Source organism: Toxotes jaculatrix, chromosome 21 (assembly GCF_017976425.1).
Source record: "Toxotes jaculatrix isolate fToxJac2 chromosome 21, fToxJac2.pri, whole genome shotgun sequence".
Taxonomy (NCBI): Eukaryota; Metazoa; Chordata; class Actinopteri; family Toxotidae; genus Toxotes; species Toxotes jaculatrix.
Window position 1 is genome coordinate 16,898,926 of NC_054414.1, and position 22,064 is coordinate 16,920,989.

Sequence of the window (22,064 nt, forward strand, 5' to 3'; positions counted from 1 at the left end):
AAGCCACGTTCACGTTTACTTAAGCAGTTCAGTGGGTGCAACACTTGAGGGCGTCTGACAGGATGAAGATAATGTCATCTTTTGTCAAACTTGAACAAAAATCCAGAAAGACAATCTGCGAAAGAAACAACGTTTCTCACATCCTGACATCTTTTACATTCTCCACCTTTGCTGTTGAGCGAAACGTGCAAATGTTAAATCTTCAGAGAGCAGCAGTTGTTGCAGCAGCAGTTTTCCGATCCCGTTTCATTCAGTGTTGAACGGCCGTTGTTGCACTAGAAGTCCAGAAGAGGTCGCTGGTGTATCTTCATCTGTTTTGGGTGTTGGGGTTTGACACACATCTCCTCTCCTGTGAATAGTGAACCGTCGTCCTCATGCAAATTCAGCTTCCTATTTTTTTAGTGTGGATATGAAACCAAGAAAAGCGACATTGGAAACTGCAGTGGCTACATGTTGGATTAACATTTTTGGCTGTGAGCTACATTTTACAGTGATTTAGGCCTGATTTCTGAAGGGAATTTAGCTGCAGAGCCAATAATTTGCACCAATCGTGAGAGTATAGAGACTAAGAAAAGCCAAGCTGGAGTCTTGGATATTGGCCTTGTTTTCACTGCTGCTTAACAGAAACATATTCAGTGCAACTGTTGTGGAACAGTTGATTTCTGAACCTATTTTAACTCTGTTTCACTACCAGAGATGGAACATGCATTGTCCCTGGGGGGGTGTCTCTGAAAATGTGAAATGCAGATTCAGTGTATGGAGTATTTCCCAGATCCTAACACCTGATTTCAGTTTCACAACAGTTGCAAAACAGGACAGTGAAAACTCCGCCACTGAGTAGACCACTTCACATGCTTTATTTCAGCACCCAAAATAATTAAAAACATCTTGATTTATTATACATGTACAAAATAAGTACAGAATCTCTCTTTTAAACCATGAAAGTGGGTCTGCTTCAAATTCTTTTTTAAGAAACCCTTCGCGAAAAAGACATCAACAAACAACATGAACAACAGGGTGGGAGATGTGTGCTGTTTTTTTTTTTTTTTTAGTGAAGAGGAGTTTTCCACAGGGGCAAACAGACAGAAAGATCAACACTGAACACATGGGCAGGGAAATGATACTGAACCAGAGTCACTTGCTTTCATCTACAGACATGATTGCATGCATTACATCTGCAGTGATCACCTTTTCAGAGGACCTCTGTCATCAAACCAACACTTAAGAAGAAAACAATTGCACTGCATAGACAACAAGACAATGAGTCAATTTAGTAGCACCAAAGGTTCTGCAGGCATTAGTGGCAATAATTACAGTATGACAGTGATAGTTTCACCATCAAACACCAATAACTGGACCTCATTGGATTGGTAATAGCACCTTTGAATGTGTTTTTGTTCCCCCGATGGACTTGTGGTGTAAAATGTACCGTTTTCATTTAAGAAAATTTGGGGGTGACTTCTTGTTATGAGGTAGCCATCTACATATTGCAATGAAGGTGAACTTCTTTGTCTTGCTCGTCTGATGGTCACATTTGCGTTTGTCTGAGCAACATTCAGGTGTTTTTTTTTTTTTTTTTTTGTCGTGAATTTAGAACAAGAAGACACTTCACACTTTTTACAATTTATTTAACACCAGAAAATGGTACATATCATTTGTTGTTTTCAATGTCCTTTCCGCAGTGGTAGAAAATGGCAAAAGTCACCTGTGTTTCATTGCGTGTGTGGATCTTTTTTTTTTCTCAATCTCCGGGGGGAAATTTTACACAAGTATATATTATTTTCTTGTTGCCAGTGGAAACAAAAGATTCTTTTTAAAGTGTCCTTGTGGTTGGTTTCGGTTGAAGTAGCAGTCCCAAAAACCTCTCATGATTGGAAAAACACAAACACCGTCTTCAGTAGAGTGGTTTTAAGCATGTGGACCAATGGCAGCCGAATGAGTTTTGAATGCATAGAAAAAGGATTTAGAGATGACTGCTAGAAAAAAAACAACAATGTCATGTCCATATTTTTTTCATTTTTACAAGAAGCAAACGGGGCCAACTTCGACGCCAAATTCCTGATCAGGTGCACCAACATCCATAGGAGCAATGTCAATGATGGGCAGGCGGGTTGTTTTTGATGTCTTGTAGTCGATGACTGTCTTGCCCCATGTGCCAGTGTGTGACTGTGGAGAGGAGGAGAAAAGGTCAGAAACTGATCTGAAAAGTGAGTTGTTTACCTTTGCACAAATGCTGTGGAGATCAAAGTCTTGCTTCTCTGAAGGCGAGGCTGGATGATTTTACAAATTTCCCTTGAAGAATTAATGTAACTGGAAGATCCAAGGAAAACTCACCGTGCAGCCATCCTCGCTGACACTGTATGTGAAGCGGCTGTTGCCCTCGGCTCTGATCTCGACGTCGTTGGAGCCCTGGAGAAGCAGGGCCTTCTTCAGGTTGCCGGTGGCGGAGTCCATGTAGGCAATGCTGTTCTTGCAGTGGTATGTGATGTTCTGAGAGGCCTGGTTGGACATCAGGCGCATGAAGGTCATCTGGATGCTGACATCCTCAGAATCAGCTCCATCGCTGCCATACTGGAACTGCATGGTGGGGGGAAGAGAAGGATGCATGGGTTTTATTGTCACTGTATAGATCCTCACAGGGTGATTTTGAGGATGAGGAAAGATTATCTGACTCTGCCATCTCACCTGGAATCCACCGGTCATGGACTCGCTGAACCAGACGTGCTTCTTCTCTCTGATGTTCTTGCTGAGGTACCAGTTCTTCATGGGAATGCTGGACTCACTGGGGTAGATGCAAGTCTCGCCAGTCTCCATGTTGCAGTGGACCTTAATGGCATCCAAAGGAGAGCCCTGGTTGGGATCAACCCAGTAAATGCCTGTGATGGAGAAACATAAAACAGTTTGAATTACTGCTTATCCTCATGTTAAACTTCATCTAAAGTCTCCAGCAGGGCGCTGATCTGCACTCACCGCTCTTCCACTCAGGGTGGCACATCCTCAGGTCACGGCACATGCGGGCAGGGCTCTTCTGGGTACCGTCAGGGCTACGGATCTTCTCGACCTTCTGAGTCAGGGTCTTGAGGGTGGTGTCAACCTCCATGTCGCGATCGCGCATCACATTGGGGTCATCAGCACGGTAGTGGCCGCCACGGAGGGGATCAGGGGCCTTCTCCTGAATTGGCTGGCTGATGAAGTCAAATCCACCGCCGGGAGGTCCAGGGGGTCCGGGAGGTCCAGGAGGTCCGGCAGGGCCCTGTTTGGAGACATCAGGTGTTTAAAAATTGCAGCGATGTAAGTGTCTTATCTTACAAGTCTGTAGATATAGTAAAGATAGAAGTGTAACTCACAGCAGGTCCCATCTCTCCATTGCGACCACGAGGTCCAGGGGGTCCGATGGGTCCAGGCAGACCGTTCATGCCATCCTTACCAGGGGCGCCATTAGATCCAGATGGTCCCTATGGAACAATATCCGCATAATCACTCAGTGGGAGAAAATACTGATTCATAACAGTTCAGCTTGCCATTTTACTTACATCATGTGATTGTGTAAAACTGATAAGAAATGTGCCAACAATTATAACATGTATGGTCCTGCTTGTTATGCACAGTGTTTTGTGTTATGTTACTTTCTGGATTATTGGCCACGCACTCTGCACAACTGAACTCATTTTTTGTCTTGAGTCAAAGGAAGAATCTTAAGGAAAGCCAAAAACAGGCTCTTCAAGTACCAGATTGTAAATGGCAGCGTTTTATCACTGAGAAATATGTGAGAAATGTTTCAGCAGCTGTACTTACTCTAGGTCCAGCAGGTCCAGAGGAACCAGCAGGTCCTCTCTCTCCAGCAGCTCCCTAAAGGCAGATGTTAACATGAAATGTTTGATGTTGTTTGATGCAGTAACCTACAAACATTTGCATGCTTCTCTGTCACCGTGAAACAGTTACTCACAGCAGGTCCGGGCAGACCCTGCATGCCAGAGAATCCTCTGTGTCCCTTGTGGCCTCTCTCTCCAGCCTCACCAGCCTCTCCTCTGTCTCCCTTGGCTCCAGCAGGGCCCTGAACAAAGGCAACGGGAGGTCAAGATGGCACCTCAGGTTCACTCGATCATCAGTCAACACATGGCATCTGCATTATTTCAAAATCCTGCTAATGTGTGTTAATCATGCATGTCATGTAGTGTTGAACTTACAGCAGGACCACGGACACCAGCAGAGCCGGAAGGACCAGCGGGACCAGCGGGACCCTAGAGGAAAGAGAGAGCAGAAAAATCAGATCAGTTATCTCGTCAGTGAATTTCCAAATTTACAGTTACCTTTTTCAGCATTATCAATATAGACAGGAAGGAGGCTTACTCTCTCTCCACGTTCACCAGTCTTGCCAGAGGGGCCGACAGTTCCAGGGGCTCCAGGAGCACCAGGTGGTCCAGGGGGTCCAGCCATACCACCCTCACCACGGTCTCCCTACAGGAGCAAATCTCCAGTGAGACGATGCTAAGCAGCTTAAGGCTAATTGTAATGAAGCTGTTCTGGACTACAGATTAAATGGTCAAGCAAAACACAGCAGAAGATTTTGAATGGTAGATATTATTTGAGACTCAGAAGACATAGAAATTAAACTAAAAGAGGAAGGTTACCTTGGGTCCAGGAGCTCCGTCGCGACCAGGGGCACCATCGTGGCCGGTAGATCCCTGTGGAGGAACAATCATCATAATGTTATGTTGTTGGCAACAATATGCTAGGGAGCCCATTATGCGGTGAGCAGTTTATCCGCGCTAACACGATGCATCGTTAGCCAATGAATGAATATGTGTGAGCTGCTGCAATGTGTGAGACCCTCCCTGAGGCACTCAGCATACCTCACGGCCAGCCTCTCCGGGAGCACCAGACAGTCCAGGAGGTCCAGCAGGTCCGGGGGGTCCACGCTCGCCAACAAGTCCAGAAGGTCCCTGCTTTCCAGGCTCACCCTGAAGAAAAACAAGAGAGGTCAGTAAACTGCATGCATGTAGATACACAGAGCTGGGTTTTAGAAATAATATATACTCCTGCTGTATAAAATTATGAGCAACTGATTTTGTGTAACATACATATAATACTGTCCTGTCCTAATTTTATTTTGAAAAATTCTAAAAATATTCTATGTGTGGCTGTAATTTAGCCCAGAGTACACAGAATGCACTCTGACCATTGTGTACTCATAGTGTACTCAGAGAATACTCACAGATGGTCCAGGCAGACCGGGGAAACCACGCTCTCCACGCTGTCCAGGGAGACCTACAATACCACGCTGTCCAGCAATACCTTGGGGTCCGGGAATACCAGCAGCACCCTGCACAGAGTGAGGCAGTGGTCAGTTAGTCGGCACATGAATGAAAATAGATCACTGAGGTATATTTTAGGCAATTATAGTGGGCACTCACAGGGGCTCCATCAGCACCAAGGGAACCCTTCTCTCCGCTGGGTCCTGGAGGTCCAGAAGCACCAGCCTCACCAGGGCGACCAGCAGGGCCAGTCTCACCACGAGCTCCTCTTGCTCCATCTTTGCCAACGGGCCCAATGGGTCCAGGGGGTCCACTAGCTCCCTGGAAGTGGAAGAGGAGTCAAGTCATTGAGTCGAATTCTGCTGAGAGCCATGATGGTAATATACAAGCAGACTGAAGACAAGACTGTGTTATTATAGCTGCTAATGTGGACATGATAATACTTACAGCAGGGCCAGGGGGTCCAACTCTGCCAGCAGGTCCAGGGAAACCAGTAGCACCCTAGAGGCACGCACACAAATAAACACAATCACAAATTAAAGTTAAAACAGTATCTTTGCTAACAGAGTGTCATCTAATTCTACAAAGTCTTACATGTTGATGGAATACTTACAGGAGATCCAGCACCACCACGAGCACCTTTGGGTCCAGGAGGACCAGCAGGTCCCTGTTGACAGAAACATTTGTAAGTCAAATAGGAACCACTATCTAATCATTATCAGAAACAATTTGACAAAATGGAGAAATTATGACCAAATCAAAAACATTCCCATTAATAAAACTCATCATCAGCATTATCCAGCATTCATCGCTAATGAAATAAAAACATTGAGCGCAGCACTTGCTGTCTACAAATAAGACAGCAAGTGCTGTACTACACTCACTGTAGTACAAATAAAAGAGGTTGGTACGCTGTGAATTGTGTTATCAATTATCATTCTTCAGTATCTTTCATCTGATATGTGGGCCTACCTGAGGACCAGAAGCTCCAACAGGTCCGGCAGGTCCAGGAGCACCAGCGTCTCCCTTGGGTCCAGTGTCACCAGTCTCTCCCTTGGTACCAGGCTGACCATCAGCACCCTGAGGTGGGAGGGCAAGAGAAGACACAAGTCAACAGGTGCGGTCTTGAGTCAGCTCTAATCCTAAGTGAATGTGCTGTATTTTCACAAAGCATCTGATTCTGTAGCAAAAGGTCAGTCTTGGGGTTCAGTCTAATTTATTGAGGGACTTACAGGAGGTCCAGCGAATCCGGCAGGTCCAGGGGGTCCAGTCTCTCCACGCTCACCCTATGGGAGAAGTAATGAAGTTTTATGCTCATTCAGGCATAACTACATCTAAGTTTACAACACATGATACAAAGTTTGTGTTCAGTAATGTTTTGTTGACCAGTGCATGGTTTGTGTTTGTCTTCTAGTCTTCAATCAGGGGTGTGTTGGGAAAAGAACTTACTGGGGAACCACGAGGTCCAGTGGGTCCAGCGACTCCAGGGGCACCACCCTCACCCTAAAGCAAGAGTGTCGGGAGAAGCACAGGTCAGCAGACATTTTGGTTGGTCATCCTAACTCCTTATTTCATGGCTTAAATCTTAAGAATAAATTTGTGTCCAGTCTCACCTTCTCACCCTGAGCACCAGGAGGTCCAGGGACTCCTATAGCACCAGTCATACCACGCACGCCATCTTTGCCAGGGGCACCATCACCTCCCTTGCCACCAGCATCACCCTGAGAAGAGAAAGGTTATTTAGGTCACTTATGATGATGCTTTATTTACTTCTATTTTATGAACCACTTTTAGCTAAATATCAGAGGAAATTAACATCCTAATCTAGCAAAAATTTAAAGGAAGAGACAATACTCCATTCTTGAGATGATAAGTTACTGGCCTTACTGGTATTTTGGTACTTAGAGATAACTTGTCCCTCAATAATCTTGGATTTAATGGATTACTATATCACACATTTTGGACATTTAAGACATGTTTAATTATTGTCAGTACGCTAAGAAAGGTGTTTTCAATCCTAATCTGAAAAATCAACTAAATACATGAAAAAATAAAATGAAGCGATAGAAAGAAAACCAAACATTTCAGGTGATACAACACAGTGAGAGAAAGTTTCATGCCTTTGGGCTCTGAATATATTAAAATGATAAGTAAATCAAACTGTTTCCCTTTTGTTTTTGTCATGATAAATGATAGTAATGTTTTATTAGTGTAAAACTCACTCTCTCTCCCTTGGTACCGGGGAGACCACCAGCTCCACGCTCACCAGGCATTCCCTGCATTCCAGGGGCTCCCTGACCACCGGGGGCACCAGCAGCACCGGGCTCTCCCTGCACGCGAACACAAAAACATAAAGAATCACATTATTATCTGCTGACAGAATGAAATTGGCTTCAAGTGACCAATCGGCTGGAAATAATCAGTGGACAACACTGTCAGGTAAGTGTGCATATGGTGTGTGTACTGTATACTGGGGATATTATGTGTGTAGCAAATGAATCCAAGTCAGCACAGATCAACAAATGGATCTGCACCGGTTCTGTTGATGTTGACCTATGTTTTATGATACATGACAGTATTGACATGTGTGTGACAGAGTGTATGACTCAGTCACATGGGAAGTTATGATGTAAGGATGTAATTTTCCAGTATCTTGGGCTTTACGGAGCTGAAGGAATAAATATGTCTGCCTGTTTTATGGTAGTTTTGTGATTGATAAATATATTAACACTTTTCCAATGTTACATTTTAACTGTGACTGCAATGTGTTCAGGTCAGTGAAATTGTCTTTAATCTTAACAGCACCAATCAGTTCTCAAGAATTTCCTCATCTTTAAGAGTTTTTTTTTAACCCACCTTAGGTCCGTCGCTACCAGCAGGGCCAGGGGCACCACGGGGGCCAACTGGGCCAGCAACGCCGGGACCACCGCGCTCACCAGGGAAACCTCTGTCGCCCTGAAGGATAGAGGGGACACATCAGTAATGACCATTTCAGTTAAAGACCAAAGGAACAGTGTTTATCATAGATGATGACAGCAGGTACTCACTCTGGATCCAGCTGGGCCAGGGGGTCCAGCCTCACCAGGAACACCCTGGGGAAAAGAGGGAAAGGGTAGAAGGTTATCATGAATTCTGATTTACTGCTTCAGCACAACGTGCAATGACACAATCTCTCACAAGAAATACAAACTATGTTTGCTTTATATCTATGTATGAGATGTATGAATAGCAACTAATTTTTACATTACATATGAAGGCCTAGTTTATAAGTAGGGAGAAGTTAGGCTGCAAAATCAGTTCTCTGTCACTCTTACCTGCTCACCAGGCTTGCCAGTCTCACCAGTAGCACCTTGGGGTCCAGGAAGACCCTGCACAAATAATAAAGATGAACATTTTTTGGTTAATAAGTAGAATTGTGACACAGCACAGGAATATGTCAAGAAAACCAAAGACAGGGCTCAGGCTGCTGAGAAACCAACCTGGAATCCGGGAGGACCAGCAGGTCCCTGCTCTCCTTTCTCTCCAGCAGGTCCCTGAACAGAAAGAAGCAAAGTTAATGACGAGCAACCTTGGGACAGATTACATAAATTATGATAGTTTTATTTAAGAACAAGTTTATCTTATGAAATATACAACAAAATACTGATGGAAATATCATTCAGTAGTATGTGGTTGGATAAAACAGATGAGATACATACAGCAGGGCCAGAAGGTCCAGGAGCACCAACATCACCATCTTTGCCAGGGGCACCCTGTGAACAAAACAAATGACCCAAACCAGTTACCAACAGCTTTTTAGCTTTTGCTGGACATTCATTTTGATCAAAAACATATTTTTCATTGGTTTGCAGTTTGATTTGTACTGTTTGAAAATGTACAAGTACTTACAACAGCACCAGAAGGACCAGCGGGGCCTCTCTCACCAGGCTTACCAGACTCACCCTATTAAAAAAAAAGTTCACACGTAAATCTGCTGATTAAAGGTTTTACATCATTATTCCTATTTGAATTAAGTTTTGTGGGTCACTAAAGAGCATCTAAAACTGACATGTAATTTGCTGATTTCTTTGTGATATTTCAATGATCTCCTTACAACCTATTTTTATTATTAAAAACAAGTTTTACTCGTGCACTTAGAAAGACTTTTTTAGCTCGGTAAATGTTATGTTTAAGATTAACAAAAACCCTATCGGTGCACCTTCTAGAGATCTGTTTTGTATCTGAAAGGAAAATGAATGAGTGGGGATGTTCTGTTAACTCACACCAGGTCCCTTGGGTCCGGGGAATCCCATAACTCCAGGCTGACCTCTGGCTCCAGAGGGGCCGGGAGGTCCAGGGCGGCCATCTTGTCCAGGAGCACCCTAGAATTGGAAAACAGGAGAACAGAGGAAAATATAAAAAATATGCTCTCCTATCATGATTAAAACAATCACAGATGCAATTCCTTTTCATTATATTAAAAAAAATATATGTTGTGTTATTACGTTGATACAATCTGATTCTACTAGTGTCTCAGTACTTACAGCAGGTCCAGCTTTGCCATCAGGGCCAGGGCTTCCAGGGCTACCAGTCATACCCTATGGAGAAAAGGCCGTGTGAACAGACAATATATGAGATCCGGTGAGTATAAAGACAAACAGGAGTTTTGTAGGTGAGTTAAGATTAAAGTGAACTTCTGTGGTGGTTTACCACAGAAACGTTGCATATGAAGAAATATGCTGTTGACATTACCTTGGATCCAGGTGCGCCGGGAGCACCAGGGCTTCCAGCCTCACCAGTAGCTCCCTGAGATCCCATCGCGCCAGGGGAACCACGCTCACCAGGGGCTCCCTATCATAAAAGAGAAGAAGAGTAAGGAGAAACTTCCACTAGTTTTGATAGCGGGTGAAGTTTATGATCTAAATTGCCCTTTGTTAATTGGAAGGTTTGACTTCCTAAACATAAAAAAAATAAATGTTTGCTAATACCTATTATGGAAGTCTTTCAGGGGTTGACCTCATATTTTTAGAGGAATACAATCAGGCAAATTGGGGTTTTTCTTTGGTAGGTTTGGATACATGAGGGGTTTAGTAAGCCAGAACCAAGTATGAGGACCTGCTGGGTAGATTAAATAACTCACCTTGCCACCAGCAGCTCCATCAGCACCAGGGAAACCACGAGCACCAGGGGCACCCTAAAGAAAAAACAGACACACCAGCCACATCACTAACTGCGGTGTAAGTGCTCAGCTTCAGGGGTGAATCCCCCTGGGAATTTAACATACTGTAAAATGTGCAGAATGCTTAGTAGGAACACTGATAATAGGATTTAAACATGTATTATTTTAGGAAAACTAAAATAAAGGTAAATGGATATGTTACATCACGGCCATTCCCAGTATTATCTGAACAGTTTGCTCTCCTCCTCAAATCACTGGCAACTGCAACATCTAACAGAGGTTTGATTTAGTTGAAGAGAAAGAGGGAGTCACATACACGCTCTCCAGGGGGTCCACGGGGTCCAGCACCACCGGGCTCTCCACGAGGTCCTCTCTTTCCTTCCTCACCAGAGGGGCCAGGAAGTCCCTGAACTCCAGCGGGGCCCTGGAAAAAAAAAAGGCAAGTTATTCAAAACTGAAATCTTTCATCTCAAGTTGTTTGCTAATATTGCAGAGAATCTTAAATGAATGGCAGGATCACATATTTCTGAAACTTACAGGCTCGCCCTTGGCACCAGGCTCTCCCTTAGGACCAGAGGGACCAACATCACCCTGTTGGCAGAGACACGCATATGTATTGTATTTAGGCTGTCAGGTGATCTGGGGCTCCATGAAACTGAAGAACAACATGCATTGAAACCAAAACTCAAAACTGACACAATCAATTCTCCACTCACATTGTTACCCTTGGGACCAGGAGCACCAACACCTCCCTGAGCTCCAGCAGGACCCCGAGAACCAGGGAAACCAGGAGCACCAGCAATACCAGCAGCACCCTATGGGATGGAGAATCGGAGTGTCAGAATACTTCATATGCAGGATTTAAAGGTAATAAATGTGATCAATGTGTATGACACTTACAGGAGCACCCTTAGAACCAGGGGAACCATCAGATCCAGGAGCACCCTGATGAGGGAGGAAGGACATAAAGTGTTCAGTATGAACAATTGTTTTTTTAAATTTATGTTATTGATTTGACAGTGTATAAAAGACAGACAGACAGACAGTCCAGTATCTACTCACAGCAGGTCCAGCGGGTCCAGCAGGTCCTGGGTTACCAGGCTCACCACGGGCTCCCTGGGGTCCCTCAGATCCACGTCCTCCCTGAGGACCAGTCTCTCCCTGTGGAGGGAAGCAGCAACATCTCAGAAATCTGCTTTGACACTTTGAGTACTTTAATGAATCAAAATAAATTATAAAGCGTAAAGAAACAATCCATCCTTGCTGAGATTGTTTATATTAGAAATACAAGTAAATTACATTGTAAAGAAGGGGTTTTTTTGTTTTTAGTTTTTTTAAAAATTACAGCTGGTGCTATGATTTTGAGTTTCAGTATAAATAAAGAGAGTAAACGGAGACAAAATAGTCCCCACACTAATTTTAAACTGGTTCACTGCACGTCTGCAGGGAGTAATATGAAATCGTTCGATGGCTCTGTCATCATTGCCCGGTTTTTTAACAACTGTCACGTCACTGACTGATTTTTCTACCTCCCTCCTCTTGGTTCTTAAAATAGCTCAGGATAATAAAATAGATCCCTCACCAATTGCAGGGGGGTGTATGAGAGGTAAGGTGCCATTAGAGGTCTACTGATGCCATCTGGTGGCTACAGTGTTCACCTGGGGTATACAGTATTGAGTCATTACATCATGCTGATGGCTAATGTCTGGCTTTAGAGTGTGGAGAGTATAGTTATTTTTGAGGAATTTGCATTTAGACATTTCCCCTATGATGATTCTACAAACACTAAAACCTCCTGCAGACCAAGTAAAGTGACAGGGCTTCATCTGTGCAGTTACTGCCCTCAGTTTTCCTACCAATGAGCAAGATCAGGGAGATGGTGAGAGCAACAGCTAGTCAGGTGGGTTACAAAGTAAGTGAGGGGCTGATAAGTTAAAATATTGTTATGTTACTTCTAAAAGTGGTCTCCAAGGATGATAAACCTGTCAAGCCAAATGAACACTGTGTTTTCACTTGATATAACTTACCTTAGCGCCGGCACCACCGGGGAATCCAGGGGGTCCAGCAGGTCCAGTAGTTCCCTGAAAAATAAAGACACATGATGTTAACAGACAATCTTGATTCACAGAGACAATCATGATGAAACACTCATCTCGATAAACAGTTTTAAACAAGTGCATGAATTTCTAAGTTGCAATTGACAGTGCAAAATACAATACTTACAGGAGGTCCAGCAGGACCAGAGTTGCCATCATTACCACGGGCACCCTGTAGAGAAGGAGGAGATTCGATCAAAGCGACGTGTGGACAAAACACACATGACTCAAAATATGAAATCATATCAAACATTAGCAAATTTAAGCAACAGTACATGACCAAATATCACAGATATACTGAAACATGCTCCAGTTTTTGTGTCGTTTTTCATTAGCAGCCACAGGTGCTCCAGTAAATGGATAAAATCACTTACAGAAGGGCCAGCAGGTCCAGGGCGGCCTCTCTCACCAGGAAGACCACGAGCACCCTGGAAAAGACCAAAAGAGAACAATATTAGGAGCTTGACAGTGCTATGGGATTTTATGCAACATCTTTTATTTTATTAACTTAAAGTGTTGCATCTAACCTATAATGTACAAGAATGTTTCTATGCCTTAGATTAATGTTCATACCAACAAATTGATCAAGGTGAGACAAAACGTACCATAATACCAGGCAGACCGTTATCACCAGGGGCACCGGGCTCTCCCTGTAGACAAAAGCAGAAGGAAAACATTGGAGTAAAATGGCTGTAACCTAGTGTTTCAAACTGAGATACTGGTGCAGTGTTTTGATGAGATTCCTGCTTTGGTTAGCAAGAGCACGTCCTGCTATCTCACCTTAGGGCCAGCAGGTCCAGTGTCTCCCTTAGCTCCATCCAGACCACTGAAACCCTGTGGACGAAATCAGTGAACATCATAAGCTCACTCAGTACTCACAATGACAACACAGCAGCTGAAAAGCATGATTTTGGTATTCAGTGCTCTTCCAAACTCACTCTGTGTCCCTTGATGCCAGGTAGTCCAGGTGTTCCGGGGAATCCACGAGCACCCTGCAAGAGGAAAACAAGAGGTATGTCAATAACTGTTCTTCAGAAACAACATGCAAATGCATTGTACATAATAACTTCCTGTGCATCCTGTCTATCATTTTTGGCTGAACATCTCCTGAACTTTGACCTCAAAGGGAATCGCTCACCTGAGGGCCAGCAGCTCCGCGCTCACCGGGGCGTCCAGCTTTGCCGGGCTCACCCTGTTGAAGACACACAGAGCAATTGCTGACTGCAGTATGTTTCCTTCAGACAATAAATAAATTGTGAAGAAATCACTCAGTAAGGTTGACATATGATAAAAGGATAACAACAACTAGCACAACAAAATTATAATCCTTAGTTAATATCTACTATGTGTTATAAGGACCAGTCTTGTCTTTCTGTAGGTTATGCATGAAGGTAACTGTATGATATCCTCAGATGTACCTCAGGGAATAGACAGGGAAGAAAATAATCGATAATTCACTTACATCATCTCCGTTCTTTCCAGGGGGGCCAGCGGGACCACGAGAACCCATGGCACCCTAAACACCAGTAAGTGACTGGATTAGCACCAAGTTAATGCTGACTATTTGAAATGAATGTCTGTGAATATTCCCTATGTAGCCGTGGGTGAAGAACAGGGAGCGAGTGGTGCATTTATCACAGACAAAAAGAGGTATGTGCAAATGTGTGTCAGAGGGTCAGTGATTACAACAGGAAGTGGAGCAGAGAGTACAGGAAGAAACGTGTGAAACGGTACCGTCAATAACAAATTTGAATGCAAGCAGAATAAATAGCATCTTATTGATTAAGAACAATCCTCACTGAGTTGTAATGTAATGAGAATGCAAACTCAGCATCTTCATCACAGACAAGCCAAACATTTATTTAGTAGAAGATTTTGTATACTCACAGCAGCTCCGGGCTCACCAGGCTCTCCAGCGGGTCCAGTGAAACCCTGAGGACCCTGTAGGAGAGAAGCCGATCAATACAAAAAAAAAATCTTCTTTAATTTTTTCTTCTTTCTTAATGCTAGAAAATTTGACTGACTGATGACAATTAACAAAATTTAAGGCATTTTTTAAATACTCGGGAATATTATAAACATATTTTAGAAATGAATCTCTGAACTGTCATGTAATTGATAAGGGAATACTTACACTAGGGCCAGAGGGTCCAGGAGGACCACGAGGACCCATAGGACCCTGTTGATGAAGAAAACATGTAGCTACATATACAAGTGAACAGCAATATGAGTCAGCATTACTCAGGATTTCATTTCATTACTACTGACAACAAAGTAAACACCCAAACCTGGGCTTTATTACTGCGTATTTAGCAATAATAATATGTTGAGAGAAAGCAAAGCCATCATACAATTGGACCAGGAACAGGTGGGCCGCTGGATTTGGAGGGGTCAACATAGCTCATTTGAGGAGAGAAGTTCTGTAAGGAGAGAAGATAAAGAATTAGTCACTTAGCTTAAAGAAACAGCAGTTCATAGAACTGTTTTTGATTTACTGTGGCACAGAAACAGCACAAGTAACTGCCCCTTCACCTGGACCTGGTTAAAAGTGTCAACTCATGGCAACTCTGAATTACATCCTATGGTGTAAAGACTTCTATTTCAGGTGAAGAGTAAGAACTGCTAACAGTAAACTTGTGATAGACCCTGTAGCAGATTCTGAGTTAAGGTTTAACATGTTAAAATGGTGTAAATGCTTAGTGTAACTTTCAAGTGTCAGTTGAGGTCCCTGACTGAACAAACTGGTCAGATCAACCCTTGGATATTCTGCGTTTTCCACAGACCTGAGGACCAGGGAGCTGTTTGCAAGCCCAGTGCTGAAATAAACATTGGGGGGGGAATTTCCTAGTTGCTTCTCTCCAACATAAAGTTATGTTTGCTCATCTGACTCAAGTCTTACACAAATCTTAATCCCAGACTTCGTGGATGGTCTGACTTGGTGATACTTACTCCGCCAAGGCCGGGGGGACCAGGGGGGCCGGGTGGACCAGGAAGGCCAGGCTGTCCGGGGATTCCATCATTGCCAGGATAACCAGGTGGGCCCTGTAGAGATCAAGCAGACATAAAGTGTTGGCAATTTTCTTGACTAATTATCTAAATTTTGTTTCTCATTTTTAATTTGCCTTTGAAGAAGAATTACAAAAGCAATGTAGGTGAGACCACATTTTTTCAGTGAAATAATAATGAAGTTCACAAAGCTGATAAGACACTGTCTGGTTGTACATTCTGTGTTGGTATTACTTTTTTTCACTTGTGGTACCTTAAATATAGAAATGCGCAGTTTGTTTGAATCAGAAAAGTTTGCAAAAATGTAGAAAATTAGTTTTCAATTTGCAAATTGAATTAATGTTTCTTGCTATTGTTACTTGTTAATGCAAATTTCCATCATCAAACAAACCTGTTATCTGACCTTTGAACTTTTAATGACCTGTTGACCTTGTGACCCAATTATCAAACAGCTAGCAACAATTACGTCATAGCAGCCTCATCAACATTTAAATCAGTTTGTAGGGGGTCACACAGGAAATACACCGTGGTGTTGTGCACACACCTACACACATTTGTAGTCAGTAATTGGTGAAATGTGTGACAAAGTAAAAACTATCCTCTACATGCAGTTCAGCAAAGAAATATGATTTGCACTATGTGGAACATTGCGAATGTTCCTGAAACTGAGTAAGCCAATACAGTTTCCAATGAAAACAACACAATGACCAACACAACATGGAAACACTATTGTATCATTGTTCACAACAGTCAGTTTGTCCTTATAGCAAAATATATGCAGTTATTATGAAAAATATCTAACTGTCATTTGCATCTAAAGACAGAGAAGGTCTTCTAAATAGTATTAATGATGTTGAGAGTTCAAGTAAACTGGAACCTACCGTGTCTCCCCTGTCGCCACGGTCTCCTGGCTTTGGAGAGACAGAAAAAGGGAGTTAGGCTTCACTGCAGTGTTTCATCCAGAGTGTAAAGACAAACGAAACAACTAGAATACAAGTATGTGCAATAACAAACTAAACATGCCATTGTGTTTCAGTATCTGTCAAAAGAGAGATCATTATGAAGTGCAGACCTCAGATCCTAGACACACATAATTCTCTGTCTCAATCAAAGTTAAAATACCTCACTGCCTGGCACGGTGGGTCCTACAGAACCAACAGAGAAAAAAGAAATGTCAACACCTCTTGAACAGTTATCAGAGACACATGAATAACTTTGGACATTTACGTAGTAACAATGCAAAAGTTAAAGTGTCTGGGTTAATATTTCATTGTGATTGTGGATCAAAAGCCTACTCATTTGCTAATGAATCGTTTCTGCAAAGGAAAAGGGTGAAACCAAATGATATGAAGGGTTTTTTGGGGGGAGACGAGTAGGCTCTGTGGCACACTGCAGTGTCACAGCACAGGTAGCCATGATGAGAAATTAAAAATTCACTGCCAGACTTCACCACAGAGCAGGTATAATCCATTGTTAAAAGAATGCATATTGAAAATAAAATGAACAAAAGGTAAATCCATAGCGACTGAAAATCCTCAGGCAAGCAGGCAGGCTTAGGGCCTCAAGTCCACTTGTGGCCAGAGAGCCACAGCTTGTCAGAGATGAGGTGGGGGGGGGCACTAGGTGGCGCCACAAAGCTAATTAACCACAGAAATGTTTGAGGAGGATCAAGGCGCAGTACCCGGCTCATCGGGGCAGATAGGGCAGCACTCTCCGTCTGGAATGATGGGATCGGCGCAGTCAGATGTGTCCTCACAGATCACTTCGTCGCACATGACGGTTCCACTGTCACAGACGCAGATCTGGCAGGGCTCTGGTTTCCATACATCCTTGTCGTTGTACAACTGTCCGTCTAATGTGCAGCTGCCGAATGTGCCTGAGAAGAGAAAACCGAGGTGAGTTTGGACAGTAAATGTCCCAAAAATGAGTGGACATGTAGGTTAGATTTTGTATAGGAGCCAGATGTGCCCAATAGACCTAGACCGGACACCTAACTCTGCTTGCAAAACAACTTAATAGAAATAGAGGCAGAAAGTGCTGCTTGGATCTGATGTAATAGAAACAAACAAGCAAACAAAAATGAGTAAATTAATCACTTATCAATTTCCCATACTGCCATATTGTTCTTGCAATTTCAAAACCGTGCATCAGATAGTTTGGACCTCCTGCATGTAGCTCAGATCCTATGGGGTAGTTTTATTTTTCCAAACGGCAGTCATGGACATGTCTGTCCTTTAATCACTGTCATCCATGCCACACTTGGGCTTTATCTAGAAGTTCCACAGTCATGGGAACAGACTGTTAATGAGGGAAACTCTCAGAAAACCGAGTGTTTGGCGACTGATTTGTGAGCAGGAATAGAGCCTCTGATGAAGTATCATATCAGTGACTGTCTATAGAAGCTGTAAGTGATCTGTGTCTGTGTCTGTGTAATGTAGGAATGCAGGACTACGGGGTGCACGACAGAACAAAGGCACCACAAGCCACTAACCAACATCCCAGTTCAAATATAGTTTTGAGCAGGAATACAGTGGTTCTACGGAGTATAGGTTTTCTCCTCAAAAACCGAGAGTGGAGAATTACGCTTTGCCGACACACATTTCAAGCTGGTGGATGTGTGGTTGTGGCCTTTGAGGTGGGATGGACTGGGGTTTGAAAGGATCGATGCACAGTTACAGTTCTGCGCCGCCGTGTGGCGCTGTTAACCTACAAAACGAGGTGTTCCGCGCCCCTCTCTGTGCGGTGATTAATTGATGTCTAGACTATTTCACAGTCGACGTCAGACTTAAGCGATTTTTCCATTGCCCCCTTTTTCAGCTCATAAAGTCCAGTTTCTTACAAACAGGAAAAAAATGTTTAATTCAGTGCCACGTTCTCTCAAGGCTTTACAACAAAAGCGGAACCTTATCAACCGTGAAAAGTTTTCACTGTCATGTTTTATTCCTCAACAAACTTGTCTTCACACTTGTGATGCGTCTCTGGTGAAGCTATCGACAGAAGTGCTGGAATCTACAGGTTCTGGTGCATATTCACGAACAGGGACACAACGGTTCTGAAGAAAACAGCTTTCCAAACAACTTATCGTTAAGATTTTATCAAATGCATTTGGCCTTTTTATTCTTCTTCTTTTTTTTTTCTCAGTGTTTGTGCTCAGCGTCAACTCTCTTTGAACCCAATGTTCTGTCACTGTGCATCAGAGATAGCGCAGCTGCTCTCCTCAGGTTTGCGCTCCAGCAGGAGGACGCACACTGAGCGCGTATCTGCGCGTCAGAGAGAACATCAAACTGTAAAGAAAGATCCAGTCTATAAATTCCTATTCGTTTCCACTGTGTAACAACTTTCCCCATCTCTGCCCACTGGAGCCAGGTATCCCACAGAGGACGATCAGTTCCAGCAAACTGCTCAGCATCCTTGCGGGCTATCCACAGGAGGTGCCACAGTCCCAAAACAACTCAAATCAATGTTTGAAAGTGATACTTACTATCATCCTCGCCTTGACCTCTCGCCAAAAGCACTGTTGCGCTGAGCAAAAGCGCTAACCGAATATCCACAAAGCTGAACATGTCTAAATATTAGACATGTAGATTCTTTGCGGCAAGGGGGAATCCTCTTTTTCTCCTCAGACACCACTCATGCACGGTAGGGTCCGGTCTGTGTATAACTCCGATCCAGACCCTAGCAGAAACTCCCTACTGCTTAAACAAATGAGTTAGCTTGGCTTTTATATGCCAAAACTTTTGGGGAGGTCCTGTGCGCACCACATATCTTGTACATGTTCAAGTCGCAGAGTCCCTCCTTCATCAGAGAGGGGGGAGGGCATCTTAAAACATGTCAAACAAGTTCACGTTTTAGCTCAAACGTGGACGATGAGGACACTCATCATTTACGCACCGGCTCTCCACCGTTCAGACGCGTTCTTACATCCTCTGCTTCTCCGTGGATTTTCTTAATTGAGACTTTTGTTGGGGTGTTTTGTCCTTTCGGCATCCAACCCGAGACTCTCTGTCGCTGAGCTGATTTTGAATCGTACGGACACGAGATGATTTTATTCAATACAGCAGATCAGCTGCAATTTAGCCTTCTTTAGATCCACGTTTATTAAGAATGTGGTTTGATTTCTGTTCTGCAGGGAGTTCCTTTGCTTTAAAGTTTGTATTATATTGTTACTTGGACTTAATGGTTTCTTTCAAAGAGGAGGAAAGTGCTGAGGAAGATGTAGGCTACTGTAAGTTAAAATGAAATGTGCACACCAGACAGGGATTAAAACATTGCCAAGATCATCTGAAGCTCCAGTGTTTGAGGGCTACATCGTTTTCCACTAACAGCTGATAAATAGCATGCCTCTTATCCTGTTAGTGTTTTTATACGTTTCAAAAGTCTGAAATTCATTTCTTTCATAAAATTCTGGGCCTATACACCTTCTAAGTATCAAGCACCTACAAGTCACTGCGGTTTCATACCAGACATAATATAACACTCACACAGATACAGTTTTTAAGTTTGAGGAAAGAGTACTTGCAAACCTGAAGTGATTATGAGATCTTAACATTTCTCAAAAAATGAACTTTCACCCTCATTTCCCCTCATTATCAAGCATCGGAAACCTTCCCCCACCACCTTTTATCCTTCTAAGGAATAAAATGTGCCAATAATAATCATCTTTTTTCAGTCTCTTAAAAGTAAACTGTAATTCGAAGGCACACTGAACAAAGGTTATTAAAACATGTACAACAGCCTGTGATAAAATCCACCTTTCCAAAAGAGGCATGGCCACCCCATGATGCTAGAGACAGGGAGGGAGCAAGAGAGAAGAAAATCTGGCAGATCCACAGAGCAGTCTGGTTACACTGTGGACACGTTGCAGCTTCTACAACAACACAATGGCCCAATTCGACCTTTGAGTCACTCTCTGCTGTTGTCCTGACATTCAAATCCATTGAAGCTTTCCTGTCTTCAAAAGTTGGAATCAATGGAGGATGTGAAGATTGAGCATTTAAGAAACATGTGTCACAAGCGTAAAAGCATGTTTGACTTCTGATCCAGTGGTGGAAATAATCAAATCGTGAAATATGTTTTTCAGTTGTACGCTTGTGGGTGCAAAAACGAGTGGGAATTTTTTTTTTTAATTCAGAAACACCCCAAACCTCATACATGAACGCTCTGTAGACGTTTGCTCATCCACATACACACAGTCAGAGCACGTTGTGTGTGTGGATGAAGCGCCAGGTTGCAAAGACTTGTATCAATTTTATGATATGGTTCAGCTGCAGGGGAAATTAATAGTTTCCGGGGGAAAAACTTGTGTGGCTGGTGATTTTGTTTGCGCTAAGCAGGTAATTTTTTAGCATCTGTTCCTCATCTAATGAAAGCAGGGTGTCTGTTCAAACACCTGTTAAACAGACAGCTGTCAATCTTCATTTCAGTGCCTCTTTACATTTTTTCAGGTGTTGCACCTTATGTCATGCATTTGTGTAATGTCTATTGTTGTCTGAGGGAGGCTTATGAAACCCTCCTCAAGGAAGAAGATGCTGCCATGTAACATATAGCATAATGTGCATCTTTTCTGATACTGTAAATCTGCATAAAACATGACAGGGGCAACAAAACTGTACTTGGTCTTTGTTGATTAAAACAAAAAGGGAGAAATTTTTAAGCCATTGTTTGCAGCATGTGCGTAATGCAACAATAAAGTGATTTCAACTGCCACAAGTGCACAGCAAGGAAGCTTCAAGACAAGACACACCCATCTGAGTGACTTTTTTAGATAAGAAAGAGAGGGGTGAGAGGGGAATTGTTAAAGTTAGAGAATATCACAGGTTTTAGGGTGTTTTGAATGAAATGCAAATAAGGAAGTCCTGTTTCACAGAGTCCTGTTGTTTGTCTGAGAGGAAACCCATTTGATAAGACCTGTGCCTGTGTGCTGTCTCTGTGATTTTAACTTAAAAAACAGGTTTTCCTCAGTACAATAATCTGACACTTGGTTTTATTCTCATTCTTTCACCCGTGTTCTGAAAGCGTAAAATGCACTTAAACTGAAGTTTTTATTGACTGGATAAACGGCATCGGTCTTTCAGGCAGTAACTTGCACATTCAGAGTGACTTTCCATGAGTGAAATGAAGCCGAAGCTCACAGGACAGTGTTTAAATAGAACTTGTAATTTTCTGGTGTTTGCCTTGGACTCGAGTTGCTGCAATCTATAATATATTTTTTTGTGGCGAGTCTCTCAGAGTTCAGACTGGTGGTTTGGGTGGAAATGCTCAGTACGAGTTTATGGCATTTTAGCTGCATTCAAAAATCTTTTCACTGTGCCCGAAGCTGCAGCTCATGTTTTCTCACTGGTGGATAAGATATGTAGAATATTTAAGCAGAGAAATTGCTGTCACATTCTCCCGCCAAGAGAATCAGAGACATCTCCAACTCTGACTATTGCCAGAGTAGGTAATCGCTAGAAATCCAACCTTGTCAGGCAGAAGTTGTTTAATAACAGAAGAAGGAGTACAAAAACATTTGAATTAGAGCCACCAGGCTTTGCTGAGTCGGGGGAGGAA

The 22,064-nt window shown here is 43.1% G+C and overlaps 1 protein-coding gene across 1 annotated transcript; it reads right to left on the bottom strand.

Annotated features, from left to right (window-relative positions):
• Window positions 1–841: 841 nt before the first annotated feature.
• col1a1b (collagen, type I, alpha 1b) lies at window positions 842–19,216 on the bottom strand. Its single transcript, XM_041066631.1, has 51 exons — window positions 18,997–19,216; window positions 17,197–17,391; window positions 16,638–16,660; window positions 16,397–16,426; window positions 15,459–15,551; window positions 14,861–14,929; window positions 14,644–14,688; window positions 14,397–14,450; window positions 13,972–14,025; window positions 13,648–13,701; window positions 13,448–13,501; window positions 13,290–13,343; window positions 13,115–13,159; window positions 12,884–12,937; window positions 12,637–12,681; window positions 12,441–12,494; window positions 11,476–11,574; window positions 11,314–11,358; window positions 11,130–11,228; window positions 10,951–11,004; window positions 10,730–10,837; window positions 10,375–10,428; window positions 9,987–10,085; window positions 9,779–9,832; window positions 9,518–9,616; window positions 9,144–9,197; window positions 8,954–9,007; window positions 8,735–8,788; window positions 8,570–8,623; window positions 8,303–8,347; window positions 8,112–8,210; window positions 7,478–7,585; window positions 6,869–6,976; window positions 6,705–6,758; window positions 6,488–6,541; window positions 6,228–6,335; window positions 5,869–5,922; window positions 5,703–5,756; window positions 5,415–5,576; window positions 5,216–5,323; window positions 4,854–4,961; window positions 4,632–4,685; window positions 4,351–4,458; window positions 4,188–4,241; window positions 3,947–4,054; window positions 3,796–3,849; window positions 3,348–3,455; window positions 2,971–3,253; window positions 2,686–2,876; window positions 2,335–2,577; window positions 842–2,166 (listed from the first exon to the last, which is right to left on the bottom strand). The coding sequence occupies exons 1-51, from the start codon at window positions 19,076–19,078 to the stop codon at window positions 2,020–2,022; spliced, it is 4,344 nt and encodes a 1,447-aa protein (XP_040922565.1). The 5' UTR covers window positions 19,079–19,216; the 3' UTR covers window positions 842–2,019.
• Window positions 19,217–22,064: the final 2,848 nt, after the last annotated feature.